At 44.6% G+C, this 16,200-nt stretch overlaps 1 protein-coding gene across 3 annotated transcripts in view; it reads right to left on the bottom strand.

Annotated features, from left to right (window-relative positions):
* The window catches only part of oxsr1b (oxidative stress responsive kinase 1b), a 99,124-nt gene that overhangs the window by 24,029 nt on the left and 58,895 nt on the right, over nucleotides 1-16,200 (bottom strand). For all 3 annotated transcript variants that reach the window (XM_083655090.1, XM_083655088.1, XM_083655089.1), the window contains exon 4: nucleotides 9,994-10,135. In XM_083655090.1, the coding sequence (XP_083511216.1) occupies nucleotides 9,994-10,135 (142 nt within the window). The remainder of the gene's footprint in view (nucleotides 1-9,993; nucleotides 10,136-16,200) is intronic.

The raw sequence follows: 16,200 nt of genomic DNA, 5'->3' as shown, positions 1-16,200 counted from the left end.
ACAAAATGACGGGATGTATGACCCTTTTGGTCATGGGTTTCATACACTTTCTGTAATAAAATATCTAAAAGTGTGACAACCCTCCCACTCTCCTGGCCCTGTGCAGGAGCCTGGTTTTGGGGTCGTTAGGCTGATTGTGTGCACCTGGGCCCGGTTCACTCATTGGGCTTAAAGAAGACCTTCAGACCATTCAATCTCTCTCCCTCCTCATTTGTGTGTGCCTTTCGTTCTGTCTGTTTACTAATGAAGTTTGTGTCATCCAGTTATTTTCTCTTGGTTTTAGTTAATACATTGTTTTAACTTTTGTATGACTTCCCTGGGCCCTGATATGTTACAACCCGGAAGTAACCAATGAGGGGAGTCATACGCCAAAGTAAAAGTTCAAACAATGTGTGTGCTAAAGGCACTATGGAGTTCAGCGCAGGTCACCAGTTATGAATAATACTTGATTGTAGAGGCTTCTTTCACTCACAGTGCTCTAGCAAAAATACAACGCAATCAGTGGACCTCATGGCGACAGAATGGGGGGTGTGGTCCTCTAGACATGGAGCACAGAGGGAGGAATGCAGCTATGTGATATATTAGGACCATGGACTATAAGCAAAGATGGGGATTCCCACAGTCGAGCAAATGGACCACTGGGACAACAAAACACCCGTCCAATCAATGTGGGATACTGAACAGGACGGACCATTAGCCGAGCGTATCAGTGCCCTCAGGTTGTCTCAACTCAGTGATTCTGGTAAGCAGTTCTAACAGAAAGAGTTGTCTATGTACGGACGGCAACACTTTTGTGTGCACTCGTGCCTGGACAAGTTCAGTGACATAACTGTCACACTAGGGACTAGTAGGGAGGAGGATGAGGAGGAGGAGGGGAAGGGGTGGATCAAGAATGGACGTGACAGCCTCAGCTCGTGGTTAGGGCTGTGCAATAAAATCGATACGGCAATATATCGCAACACTTTTTTCCGCAATACTGTATCGATATTTCAGAAGAATATCGTGATATATCGCCATATCGATTGTTTTTGCACATCCGTGTGTTCAGTGACACAATAAAAATACTTTTTATTTCAGTGCATTCAGTAAGACATTCAACACTCAGTAGTTTTGACTAAATTTGTCCACTAAGTTGTACATTTAAAGTGATACATACATATTACACTACCTGGGTGGTACACAGCGTGTTGTATTTTTAGCTCTATTTTAAAATGTTCAGTAAATTATGTAGAGTATTGCAATATATCACAATATGTATTGTATCGCAATGTATCATGATACAATCATATCGTGACCCATGTATCGTGATACATATCATATCGTGAGGTCCTTGCCAATACCCAGCCCTACTCGTGGATTCAAGACCCCACAGCCAGGCAACCTATTAGAAATGTCTGCAGCGGTGACGCCTGTGAGCGTGGCACTCTGGCTTGTCCCGCCGTCACTGAGCGTGCCAGTACTATTCACCTTATGTTCAGACGCGGGGGTGGGCCAAATTCTTCCGGGTCGTGTTAACACTTCCGGCGGTCACGGCGCCAAATATGAAAGAACGTCATGAAGAAGAGAGTTGTTTTTGTAGCGGACAGTGCAGGGGGTAAAATAAAGAATGTAGCCTACTACTTTGAGCTCGGTACACAGCAAGCAAGTGGAGTATCCACTGTTAGCCAGGTCAGATAACGTTATCGTCGACAATGACGAGCACTTTCTTGTAAAACATACCTGCCTGGACTCCAACAAAGAAAGCTTCAGATAGTTTTCTCTCCTCGAGCCACTTATGTCTATAAGACCCGGCGCACAGGTTAACGTAATTCCCTGGAATGCGAGACTTAACGAGCCAGTTACATGGCGTTGCATTCTTAGACATTGCCGTTTTCTTTTATTTGGTATGTTACATACAATTGGCTAAATTATTAGATAATTCAGAGTTAGATGATATTGGAGCAGCCAGCCATTTTCTTTTTATTTATTTTTAGCCGGAAGTCGTCACACGACCACACAACCTGGTCAAATGGGTGTGGCTACATAAGGTGAATAGAGAGGCAAAGTGAACATCACTTCCTGCTTCAGCACTGTACCAGAGGTTTTCTTCCGCTATTTATTTTCCCATAGACATTTCGTAAAATGCTTATAAAAATAGATTTACTTGGTCAAATCAAACGGTTGAGCTATATTTAGAATCGGGAGAGACCGTAGAACATTTCACTCGGACCAAAACTAAAAAACAACATTGAAAGATTATTTTTTTAAACCCGATTTTTTTTATTTTTTGGTCAGAGTTTAATGTTATGCGATCACTCCTGTTTCTAAATATATCTGTACCGTTTGGTTTGAACAAGTAAAACTATTTTTATAAGCATTTTATGAAATGTCTATGGGAAAATAAATGGCGGATAAAAATCCCTGGTACAGTGTTGAAGCAGGAAGTGAAGTTCCACTTTGGCTCTCTATAACCTCCTCAGCTGCTCTGACAGAGCTAGGCGACATTAGGTCATGTTATCTCCCAGTTTGTTGCACACACACACTTGACACTACTTAAAATGACTCGTCAAACATTGAAAGCATACTAACCTCATTTTAGCTTGGGCATTAGTACATACAACAGGGGTGATTTAAGGCTGGTCATTTGAGATGTTGCTTTTCAAGGATGAGAGGGGAGGTATAGAGCAGACCACCTGAGCCTGGGAGTATCCCGAAATACTTCCCCTCCCTCGTTTACCCAACCAGCTTGTGTGTCACTGGGCCTTGTCACGGGCACGGCAGCCAGGGCCAATGATGTCTCCTGGGTTTGAGCGATCCCAGGTTCAGCCTATGGCAATGGAGCATTCTGGCCCGGTCACAAGACCTGCTAACTTGTCACGTTAAGGATAAAGGCACATTTTTCCACTTAAAAGGAGTCACGATGAGAATGTAGTCAGCCTCTGGATCTGGAAATGTGCCACAGAAAAAGTACACACATTTCTTTTTCTTTCTTTCTTTCTAAATGCTCCACTCTGATAAAAGAAAGCACGATAAAGATGTTTGATTAAAGGAGTGATAAATGACATCTGATTGCTTTCCTCCCATAAGCGAAGAGTGGTAAAGAACCTATGGTTCACTGCAGCAGCAGCAGCAAAAGCAGCTTGTAACACCCTGAGAGAAAAAGGCTGCAGACAGTCATTAACATTCACTGGAGAGGAAGAGGAGGAGGAGGGAGGAGGTGGAGAGAAGAGAAGGTGGTGACACAATGCGTCATGAGATTCAAAGAAATACTGTAAAAAAAAACTGCAGCTAAAGTCCCCACTCCTACCAGTCACCCAGAGGTTTTCAAAGTGAGAGGCAGGCCACTCCTACCAGTCACCCAGAGGTTTTCAAAGTGAGAGGCAGGCCACTCCTACCAGTCACCCAGAGGTTTTCAAAGTGAGAGGCAGGCCACTCCTACCAGTCAACCACTATACCAGAGGTTTCCAAAGTGAGAGGCGGGCCACTCCTACCAGTCACCCAGAGGTTTTCAAAGTGAGAGGCAGGCCACTCCTACCAGTCAACCACTATACCAGAGGTTTCCAAAGTGAGAGGCGGGCCACTCCTACCAGTCAACCACTATACCAGAGGTTTTTAAAGTGAGAGGCAGGCCACTCCTACCAGTCAACCACTATACCAGAGGTTTCCAAAGTGAGAGGCGGGCCACTCCTACCAGTCACCCACTATACCAGAGGTTTTTAAAGTGAGAGGCGGGCCACTCCTACCAGTCACCCAGAGGTTTTCAAAGTGAGAGGCAGGCCACTCCTACCAGTCACCCACTATACCAGAGGTTTTAAAAGTGAGAGGGAGGCCACTCCTACCAGTCACCCACTATACCAGAGGTTTTCAAAGTGAGAGGCAGGCCACTCCTACCAGTCACCCAGAGGTTTTCAAAGTGAGAGGCAGGCCACTCCTACCAGTCACCCAGAGGTTTTCAAAGTGAGAGGCAGGCCACTCCTACCAGTCACCCACTATACCAGAGGTTTTCAAAGTGAGAGGCGGGCCACTCCTACCAGTCACCCAGAGGTTTTCAAAGTGAGAGGCAGGCCACTCCTACCAGTCACCCAGAGGTTTTCAAAGTGAGAGGCAGGCCACTCCTACCAGTCACCCACTATACCAGAGGTTTTTAAAGTGAGAGGCGGGCCACTCCTACCAGTCACCCACTATACCAGAGGTTTTCAAAGTGAGAGGCGGGCCACTCCTACCAGTCAACCACTATACCAGAGGTTTCCAAAGTGAGAGGCGGGCCACTCCTACCAGTCAACCACTATACCAGAGGTTTCCAAAGTGAGAGGCAGGCCACTCCTACCAGTCAACCACTATACCAGAGGTTTTCAAAGTGAGAGGCGGGCCACTCCTACCAGTCACCCAGAGGTTTTCAAAGTGAGAGGCGGGCCACTCCTACCAGTCACCCAGAGGTTTTCAAAGTGAGAGGCGGGCCACTCCTACCAGTCACCCACTATACCAGAGGTTTTCAAAGTGAGAGGCAGGCCACTCCTACCAGTCACCCACTATACCAGAGGTTTTCAAAGTGAGAGGCGGGCCACTCCTACCAGTCACCCAGAGGTTTTCAAAGTGAGAGGCACAATTATTTTTCTATAGGCCTCCAAGAAATTAGTGAAACTAAGCAAGTAACTAAGTGGAGGGAAGCTTTGAGGGGAGGCCCATGGTCTCAGACTTTGGAATCCTCTGCACTATACCACACATACGATATCTCAAAATTGTATAGTAGGTGGGTCGAATATTCAAGATGATTCAAATTCTAAACCTCACATTTTGCTAATTTCTATACCTTTAAAACACTGACAACTTGTCAACCATGGCACTTCTAAACAGTAGGTGTTATAACCACAACAGTTGAAGACTGAACAAGATATATACACTGTCCATATTTATGACCTGTTGAAAAGTTAGCCGGGCAGGAGCCAGGTGGGAACAGCCACGGTATGAAACTGTCCAGAAGATTTATCATTCTCATCTGGCAATCCTCACACCTTGTGGTTCCACAGGGTCACCTCCTGTGACATCACATCCTGGTGCCAGGCTCAGTGCCTCTAACAGGGCCGTAAAAGAGCATTTATGAGACTTCACCTTGGGTCTTCTGTGGAGAGACCTTCTCCATCCTCCCTCTCCCTGCATTTCTAACCCCGTGCCCTTTTCAGCCACAGCAGATCGTCTTCCCTCTCCTCCTCCATTTTGATTGCCGTCTCCATACTGCTGGAGGATTTTCATTCCAATCTTTGTCCTTTCAATTATTTTTCTCCTTTTTATTTCATATTTTGTCTCCTTCGCTGTGCTACTTAGCAGGAGACATTCTGCTCCCAGAGGTGGCATAACCACAGCAGTTACTGCATTATTACTACAATACATATCAAGCAATTTGCAGGCTATATAACCCTCCCAAGTTCTCTCAGGAGACTTGTGGGGTTCATCTACTGTAGGCAAAGAGCTCACCAGAATATTAATATCACCACCGTCTTATGGGTTTCCCAATAGCTATCTAGGATTCTAAGTTTATAGAATTTCCCTGGCAACTAAATAGAAGCAATAGTGGGGTATGGTAAAAGGCTTAGTGCTATTCTTCTCTTTCTTGTGACGTCTACGGAGCCTACATGGTAGATGGATGGAGAGCTTGTGTTAAGGGCCAAGTGTTTTGTTTGAATCTCTTCCCTCAAGACCTTCTCGGCCTGCTGTGAATGGAGAGGTGGAGAAGCTCACTGGCTTGTGGTAAATGTCTCTGGGTGAGCCCACAGCCCAGGCCGCCAGACTCTAATTGCATTCTGCTGTCCTGCGCTGGATGGAAGGTATCATGTGAAACTTCCTCCCTCTCTCGCCCCCCTCTTCATCCAGCCTCACCCTTCACTCTCTCCCATCATCCCTGCCCCGAGGCTCCTGCTCATATGATCCGGCTTACACAGGGAAAACACAGAGCAGCCGTGCACACACACACGGTTACATCACCAAAGACACTGATCGACTGATCATGCTTTTCTACCACACACACTGAACATGAGCTGAGGCCTCTCCCCTCGCAGCATGTCGGCCATTTGCGGAGCTGTGAGGCAGCATCACATATTCCCCTGCAGAAGACACACCTCAGAGCCTGGGGTTAGACAGATGTGCTCACTGAATGATCTTTTAGTCGTTCCATTAGGGTTTTGTTCCTTTGGTGTTTCCTTAAGACAGGAACACAGAGATGGCAGCTGGTTTCACAGAGGAAAAACATTTTCTCATCTTTGGCACTAATCAATAAACCAGTCACACTCTGCTGGAATGTGATACTCCAATGTTGCTGCATACTGCAATGGTCATTCCTTTTCATTAAGCCACAGTGAGGTTATTTAAATCATGTTTGCCCTGATTAATCTTTTACATATTTAGCCATCGGCTAACAAGGATTCTCCTCTGGCCAGGTTAATGAGCTGATAATAACCTTGTGTGTTAGGTCCACAGACGCTGAGCACAGTATATCCCACATCCAAACCCCATGCCCAGGGTTTTTCACTTCAATCAAGCCCCTTTATCTTTCTGTTTCCCACTGGTAACTTCCAGTCACTTCCTGTATCTAGTTACGCCTGTATGCCGCGTAGGTTTTGCCACTGCCACGCCCACTTAGGAGACTGGTCAGCCAATGAAGTTTCATACCATTGACAGACAGCCAATCACAAGCTGATGGCCACGCCCATTTAGGAGACCGGAAGAGTACAATTTCTTATTATTGGCGGAGCCTGGAGTGGGGTGTCTCTATCTATTAACTCATTGAGTGCCAGCCACTTTTGGAGAACGGACGCTCCCAGTGCCAGAGTTTTCAGAGCGTTTTCAGTGATTTCTCGAGGCCCACAGAATATTGTGTGATATTACTATGTAAACACCGAACATGCACAAAGAACGAACTGGCTCTATTGTATCATCAGCAAAAAAAAGTTTATTGATACCATTTTCCGTTCTTTAGTTATGAGCCGGAGAAGATAGGTCGTTTTGAGGAAATACAGGCGTTTCAAATTATTAGCTGAGATATTCCGCCTTTTGTGAAATGCAGCATTTCAAGCACATTCACTGAGTCTGAAGATAATATTTTCTGATGTAGTGACGTGGTGTAGTTGTGTGATGCCCTGCGTGCCCCACCCCCCTCTCCCCCCCTCCCCTCCTCCTCAGCTGCAAACTCCTCCCCACACTACACAGCCTCACGCACCCACTCTATTTTCGGAGTGCTCCGTTTGTGTGTGCCGGGCGGCTCCCAGCGCGATAGGGAAGAGCCAAACCGGACTGCTGAATGGTTTGGCGTCGGGTGCTGCTTTTCTGGTGGCTTATCGTGTGGAGAAACTATACAGACAGACAGACAGAGACAGAGGGGTTCAGTTGTGTGCGCGGATTGACTCCTGTTCGCAGCCCGACGTCAGCTCCAGACAGAGCAATCTATATGGCTCTGGCTGCAGCATGCATCGGTTTCTCTTTGATCACGGCTTTTTCCTCCTGTTTCTCAGGACCTGTCTCTAATCTGGAGAGCACTGTCGCCACCTAATGGATTTGTAAAATAGGTTATAGACCTTCAATAGCTACAATATTTGTACAGGAGATGCAGAAGGCTTTGATCAACGTCCCACCGTCAAAAAACGCATTGGACGTCGAAAGACGTCCTTGGCACTCTACGTCACTATTTAATTGGACTTCGAAAGACGTCCATGGCACTCAATGAGTTAAAGGTCTCTGCTTTAACCAGGCTAAAAAGCCATGCATTATTTACACATGGAGCATGTGGCGGGGTATGTGTGTAACAGTCAGGAAAACAGGAGGCACTTAGAAAAGAGTGATTCATATGAAACAGGTGAAGGCAGTGTGATGGTTTCAATGTATTGATTGAGTTCAATTAACAGCTTGAGTGAGTGCAGGCCCAGGGACTTGACTAGGTCTTTAATGGGAGAGCTTTTTAGTTTACAGAGGCACACAAATGTGTCGCTGACATATTCCCCTCCTGACTCCTAATGCATATTCATACTGATATTTAACAACTGTTCACATCAGAAGACCTGAACCGGCCATCAACTTGATTTGTTGTTGTGTTTCTTCACTGACTCACAGGTGTTGCCATTTCATTACAATTACATGAGCCGTCGAGGCTTGTGCCACATTGGCTTGACTAAGTGAATATCGTGTGCACATCTTCAAATTGATGGGTCGCACAGGAAGTGAGTGGATTGATGCATTGCTTCATGCAGGCATTCTTTAGAGGTAAGGCACAGCATTATAATCTCCCTCTTCTTTTGGATCACTTGTCACAGTCCCATTGAGCAAGTAGATGACCACATCCCTACACAGATCCCAATGACGCACATGACCTTTAGGAGGCAAAGAGGCTCTGTGCAAAAGCCCATGGTATAGTCATCAGTCTGGCCTGATGGACAAACCCAATCACTTCCACATATTGTACTTTTTATGAAGCTGAGAGGATGACAGAGATTTAATTTTTTTTGACAGAAGAAATACCTGACAAGGTCCTCTGATAAATAAAGGGGTATGAAAGCGATAGTGTTTCCTAGCAGTGGCGCACCACCACAGCAAGGAAATTACCACCACCGATAAAGAAAATGTGAAATAAAAATGTGCATTGTAATTAAGTCTTACTATCATCTAAAACTAAATTATGTATAGTCCAAATTATATAGAATTAAAGATTTTATTATCATGATTATTTTTTAGGACTACAACCTCAACTTTAAAGAACTTGGACAAAATCATGTATCGGGGAAGTTTCTATCATGTATTGTGTTCACAAGAATGTGTTGATATGTAGACAGACACACAAACTCCACTGTGACGACACGTCCTGCATACCGTGAAGCATGGTGGCCAGTCATAATGACAGCGTAACCTTTATGAGAGGAGCAACAAAGAGGAGAAACAAGGTGGCTTTCCATCCACCTGTTTTTATGGTAATTTTCAATTTGTGCATAAAAAAAACCCTGAGTGGAAACGCCACAAAATAAAAATAAAACTCCAAATATCGCATAAAGGTTTTTACGCTTGAGGGAGGTGGAAAAGTTGGCGTATTGATAAAAGGTTAATGTGATCAAGTGCATTGGAAACAGATTAAGCAAATCTTCCGTTGTCTCGGTCCACCTCTACTGTAACCAAACTCCATTCAAAAACATGCAGTTTCTTTGATCATGTACTTGTGCACTGTGTTTCTCATGGGTGATCGGATCGGACTATGTCAATTATTGTTTTACTTTTGTTTTGTTTTGTTTTTGTTAATAAGGAAAAGGAAGTATCTCAGGGTGAGAAGATTACTTTTGTACTGTTGCTGTTAGGGAGGGTATGGTATAGGTATTTGTTTTTCCTCTTCTTTTCCAGTGAACCTGTTTTCCGACGACCGTATACACATATCTTCACCGTTTCTTTTCTTTTTTATCTTGTCTTTCCAGTCCTATAACAGGCAGTGAAATTGAAATACTGATGTGCTGTATCATCTATGCCCTGAAAACTTCAATAAACAGAAATGTGAAAAAAACAAAAAAAACATGCAGTTTCATGTTGCTTTGCTTACAGGCGACCCTAAAACATGATGAAGGCTTGTTATGAATAGGTAGGCTATATCAAGTGCTCTACATCTGACCTGCCCCGGATGTGTGTCTATGTGATGGACAGCAAACAGAGCAGGCTGTCGGCAGCACTGAGGTTTGTTACATCGCTAATTCGAGTTCTCTCTATTATATAACAACCATAATGAACCGCGGTGTGACAGAAAATATGTTGTTTACAGAGTGTATTTCTCATGCCCCGTTTTCGCCTGTTCCAGGACTCTACTCAGAGCTGAATATCTTCTAGGAGGATCAGAATGAAAGTTAACCAAAGTTATCTAGGTGAGTAAAACATCATATTTTAAGCTGGAAATAAGGTCTGGGGTGAAAAAAACAGAATCCTCCTTTAATGGTGATGAAAAAAGTCCTGCGTTAGGTTTATCACAGTGCCAATGTGGAAGGCAATGAGTCTTATTACCTGTGGATCTGTCCGTTCTTGTGTACGTACTCCAGGCCCTCAAGCACCTCCTTCAGCATGGTGGCTATACTAGCCTCATCCAGGACACCCGTCTTGTGCTCTCCTCGTGAGATGATATGCTTGATCACGTCCAGCATTGAGCCTGGCAAGCAAACAAAGGACAATGTTAGGTCAATGACAAATTGCAGTTGTTGATAGAGGCTAGACCTGTAATACCACGCCTGTCATTGCCTGGCCTTTGCTTTGGGGAAAACTAAATGATTGTGAGTGTCAATGTCAATGAGACATTGACATTCTGTAGTGGCAGGCAGCACACCTCTTTGAGTACTGCTCAGTTCTTGTGTATATCATAAATGCCTTGTTGTTTGTGTCTGGTCTTTGACCCATCATAAGCTCCCGCATCAATGAGAAAGTCACCCCAGGCTATAAGCTAAGCCTACTCTATACCAAGACTAATTTAAAAACACATACTTCATTCTGAGTTGGCGGACATTCAGTCAAATAATTATTGCATAATCTTATATTGCTTAAATGAATTAGATTATGAGACGAGTACAGACCAAGATCTTTTTGCCAGAGTAATGGTATTTATTGAGGGGAAAGAGAAATACAGTAAGTGAGTGTTAAACCTAAACATCCTCCAGGGTTTTCATATCCAAAATCACTGGTGGGAAGCGGAAGATTTGCAGGACATGTTTTAAGTAGGCTAGAACACATTTAATCAGCAATAAACACAAACCAAAATGCAACAAATGAATTTTTGAGTCGACAGAAGGGAAACTTGCAGACATTTGGGCTGTCAGACAGTGATATGGTGCAAGGGTGTTGCTGCCTTCATGCGCTCCTCGTAAGCTCGTACTTGTGAGTTTGACAGTTGTAAATGCAACTCGTTGTGTATGCGAGTACTTGTTAGTCAGAAATAAATAACAAAATGGACCATGTAGCAAAATGTGTTTTTTTTTATGACTACTTGAGAAACCGGAAACCCTGACATCCCTGTCATTTTAATTTGGGGATGAGAAAAAAAACCAATTACAGAGTAGCCTACAGGGGAGAGAAATCATTCTGTTTATTTACTGTGTATCATTTAATTAATGGTTTTGGCATGAGGCTGAGATCTTCATGGGAGAGATGTGTGTGGAGCTATAAATCATGTTTGAGGTTACAAGTCAAGTCGTTCCCCTGGGCTGAAGGAGGAACTAGTCTAGCTCTGCTCATTGGCCTGGCCTGTTTAATCATCATGTCTCCCTCAGCCAGTGGCTACTGCTGCTGGTGCTGAGTAAAGGGAGTGCTCTGAAGAAAAGTCAGACGCCTGAATCTTTGTGAGTTTCCCCAAACAGACGTAGAGGACATCTCTCTGAAAAGAGGTTAAGTCTTTGTGTTCTGTTACAGACAGTCAGAAAAGACTGGTGAATAATAGGGACTAAGTGCACGAGCAAAACGAATGCCACTTGCATGAGAAGCATTAGTGCTGTATTTGCGCAGCATTACACTAGCACATGGTCTGTCTCTGTCTGCCACACTGGCCCGGTACCAAGTGTGCCAGGCCCAGGGGACAAGGATATTTATTCACTCAATCACTTCAGGATGTTCTCTCGGTCAGCACTCCTTTCATTGCCCAGTGGGGGCAATGCAAGACTGGACAGTGTTACTGCAGAGAGAGAGAGAAAGAGAGCGAGAGAGAGGGAGGGAGAGGGAGAGAGAGAGAGGAGCTGAAGAGAATGACAGAACGAGAGTGAGTTGGCGAATGATGAGTTTGGGGTTCAACGGGTTCCTGGCACAGTGACTGTGCACTTAGACAGCAGAGAAATGCAATTCAGCCGTGGAAAAAGGCAGGAGAAGAGAAAAAAAACATCTGAGTGAGGAGGAGAGGCTGGATGAGGAAAGGAAGGAAAAGCAGGCTAGGTGTGTGTCTGAGTGTGTGAGAGAGAGACTATCTATATGAGCATGTGAGACAATCGACAGTGTGTCTGAGGACTGCAGCCGAGCTTCTCTGATGTGACAGCACTTTGAAAGCCGTTGAGAAAAAAGCCCCCTGTTTGCTATATCTCTGTTCTCGACACAGCGTTCCCTCCATTCTCAATGCTGCTGTTCTCGGTCTGATCTTCATCTCCTTGTCTGAAACAGCTGCAAGGAGGACAGGAAGTGACAAGAAGTGACAGGTAGAATGAAGGAGTGAGCCACGAGGAAATGAGAATACGCCTCAACCAAGTGAAGAGGAGACGTGGGCCTAATGAGCCAACAAGTGAAGGAATTAGTGAAGGAAAGATTGAGCACATGACCAAGTGTCAAATGTGCTGGACTTGGTCCTTGTTCACCATAGAGCTGCCGTGGTTAACAGATAACCGCGGCTACGCAATCACGCAACGCCCGCCACAGAGTCAAGCTGATCACCGCTTCACTGAAAGCAAATGAGCAGAGGCACAGATTATTAATTATAATTGAGAGTGTGCTAACACTAAATGCTAATAATGTCTGTATGTCAATAATGAATGCGTCCTTGCCCAGAATGACGTGCCTGTCGAAATACCGACCAATATTCCTCCTGCCAAGTCGGCCTCTTAATGACAACACTGGAAAAAAGATATAGACTATAGATTGTAGAGCAGTGCTGCCCAATTTGGGGCCCGCGGGCCAAGTTTGGCCCACGCTCTGTTTGTTTTGGCCCGCCACGGATTTTGAAAAAAAAGAAAAAAGTAATTTTTTTTCACCTATTTTCTTTATCCAGAATGCAACTCGGGCAAGTTATCAGATATCTGCACTGATTGCAAAGGGTGGACGAGCTTTTTCATGTGGTGACTTTGTGAAACAGTGTCTGAATGTGGCTGCGGATATACTGTGTTCACTCCTGAGATTGCATCCCTGCAAATTGTCATGGCAAATTGTTTACAAAAGATGGACAATAAAGCTGATTTTCAAAGTACCTTGAGGATTTCTCAAGTTGTGAATTAAGTCAAATTTCTCTCTTGATTACAAAGGTGGAAAATACAACTGTTTTTAACTGGGTGTTTACTGATTAAATGTTTAAGCTCCCCACAAATGCAGATGTTTTTTTAAATATAAATAACCAATTGCAAATTATTACAATTACCAAAGAGATAAAAAGTTGATTATTATATTGAAATGTTATTTTAGATTTAGAATGTTAATTTTCTATAAAACACAATACATTTTAATGTAATTCCACAACGTTTATTTTTGACCCTCGGCCCTACACCCAGATTGAGTTTTGGCCCTTCTTGGGAAAGAATTTGGGCACCCCTGTTGTAGAGGCTATAAAGAATAGACTACTGTACTACAGGAATTAATGAATTTGAAAAGTTTATTTCGGAACCAATTATTTAACATCTTTGTTTTTATGACCGTTACCACGGCCGTTTGAATGGCTTCGCTATCCTGTGAAGATCAGGAGCAGGAGAAAGAGTGCAGTAGTGCATGGTGAACTTCTCCAGGTTATGGCCAGGTAGACACGAGCCCTTTGAGTGGAGGTGACACAGTGAGGAGAGGAGATGCCCAGTGCAGACAGACACATAGACACACGCACACACACACACATACAGCGTGTGATGAAGGCTCTAGAGGATCTGCAAATGCCAGCGATGTCGGCTCCCTTCACTTCATCTAATGAACTCTTCATGTCTCATTAGTTTGTTCCAACATGACTGACAGCTTCATTCAAAGGTTCATTTAGCACGGGAAAGACTTCTGCTTCCATGACAAATGCTACCTGCTGGCTGGGTTTGAACAGAGGAAGGCCTTATACAAATCACACAGATTAGATCAACTCTTGGCACTGGTTTGCACTGCACAGTGCACAGCATGCAAATGTTCAGGAAAATGTGAAATCATCATTTCAGTTACATGCTGGATTAGTCAAATCTCATGGCTGTATTGCATAGTTGAGTTTCAACACACTTTTGAGTGTTTCGAGACACTAGTCATCCAGCAACATCATCCTTAGAGTCCTGCCCTTTCTCCTGGACCCTTGGTCAAAGCAGGTGTGTTGAGACTGAGGGAGAGGATGAGACAGTAACACAGGGAGAGAGAGGGGGAGGAGAGGAGTGGATGGAGGAGATGAGAGCAGGCGCCAACTGTGCCAAAGGCCAAGGAATGCCAAGCAGGTTGCAGGGTGAGGAGAGGGAGGGCAGGGCAAGGCATGGCAGGGGCTGCGGCGAGGGGTGGGTGTTGTAGGGACTAGGAGTGGAGGAGAGGGCTAGTGAAACAAAAGGATCTGGAGCACACGGTCAAAGTTCGGCAATTTTAATAGGTGCAAACACGGAAGACTGACGTTTTGACACACACAGGTGTCTTCTTCAGAGTCAAAACCTAGAGAGAGCTGTTGAGTGAGACTGAAGGCTATCTACATCAAAACCTTTATTTTTATTTTTATAATATTTTATTTAGCAATTTAAAAATTTTAGAACACAGAAAACGAAAAAACTAACAAACTCAGATACAGGAAAAGAAAAGAAAGGAAAAACATACATACACTCCAAAATCACAACACAGTGCCACCAGTTACATACAGCTTGTAAATATATATATATATATATATATTGTGCTTGTAAATATATACATGTATATACATATACAGTATATGAGTGGGATCCCACACATGGGAAAGAGATCCGGCCGGGCATATCACCCGTCACCCCTAACCTCGTCAAGGTAGGCCAGAAACAGGTCCGAAATAGTTTGAAATCTCCCAGGTGAGTTGGTCCTCAAGAACCTGAGTCTCTCCATTCGTATAACAGAGATCATGTCTGCCAACCACAACTGAAAAGAGGGTGGGGTGGGGGACTTCCATTTCTGCAGAATGAGTTTCTTGGCAACAATTGTCCCCTGTGTCAGTCAAAACAACCTGGTGTTAAATGCTCAAAAAACAATGGAGATGATTGTGGATTACAGGAAGCACAAAGCCCCACCTTCCCCCATCACCCTGGGTGACTCCCCAGTCAACACTGTGGAGTCCTCCCGCTTCCTGGGGACCATCATCAGCCAGGACCTAAAATGGGAGCTGAACATCAGAGCTCTCACCAAGAAGGCACAGCAGAGGATGTACTTTGTGCGGCAGCTGAAGAAATTCAAAGTGCCAAAGGCCACGATGGTGCACTTCTACACCTCCATCGTTGAGTCCATCCTCACCTCCTCCATCACCGTCTGGTATGCTGCTGCCACTCAAAAAGACATCAACAGACTTCAGCGCATCATCCGCTGCGCTGAGAGGATAATCGGATGCAACCTGCCATCCCTCCAGGACCTGCATGCAGCCAGGACACTGAAGCGGTCTCGCAAGATCATGGCTGACCCCTCCCACCCTGGCCACAAACTCTTTAAGACACTCCCCCACGGCAAGAGACTGAGGTCAAGACCAGAACCACCCGCCACAAGACCAGCTTCTTCCCAACCGCCATCAGCCTCACCAACAAGGCCCGGAAACCCCTTCCACCCAGGGCCTCACCAACAATCCCCCCCCCCACACACACAAACTCACTACCTCCTCCTAAACTCAACTGAACCCCCCCCCCCCCCCCCCCCATAAAACTGGAACTCATACTGTATCTAATTTAATGCCTGTCTAACTGGGACTGGTAAATTGATGTAAATTCCCTGCACATTAATGCATATATAACTTAGCCTGTACATTTCATGTACATTCAATGTAAACTCTTATCTAACTCTGACTGTAAATTCATGTAAATCCACTGCCTATTTAACATATTTAACTCAGTCTGTAAATCTCATGTAAATCCAACGTAAATTCATATTTATCATCCACAGAACACTTCACCACTCATGTACATATTGTATATATTGACTCGATTTGATTCGATTTGATTGCACTTGCAACCTTGCGATTGCCGTTAGTTATCTTCCTACTTCTTATCCCTGTGTATATTGATGTGACCGCTACGCTGCATACAGACACTAAGACAAATTCCTCGTATGTAACTTGCATACTGTAGCAATAAAAGTGATTCTGATTCTGATTCTGATTGTTGCACAGCTGTAGGGAAGTCCAGAGAGGATTCCGAGCAGCCGAAGATGGCGAGTTTTGCCTCCGGCTGAAGGGTTATTTTGTAGGCCTTAGAGTACCAATCAAATATTTTGGCCCAGAATCCGGTCAGTAAAGGGCAGGACCAGAAGGCATGAGACAGAGTGCCCTCTGACACCTGTCACACAGTGGTGAGACAGACGGGTAATTCT

The sequence above is a fragment of the Poromitra crassiceps genome, assembly GCF_964638095.1.
Source record: "Poromitra crassiceps genome assembly, chromosome: 2".
Classification (NCBI taxonomy): domain Eukaryota; kingdom Metazoa; phylum Chordata; class Actinopteri; order Beryciformes; family Melamphaidae; genus Poromitra; species Poromitra crassiceps.
The sequence above is the reverse complement of the archived record's forward strand: the minus strand, read 5'-3'. Positions and strand labels throughout refer to the sequence as shown.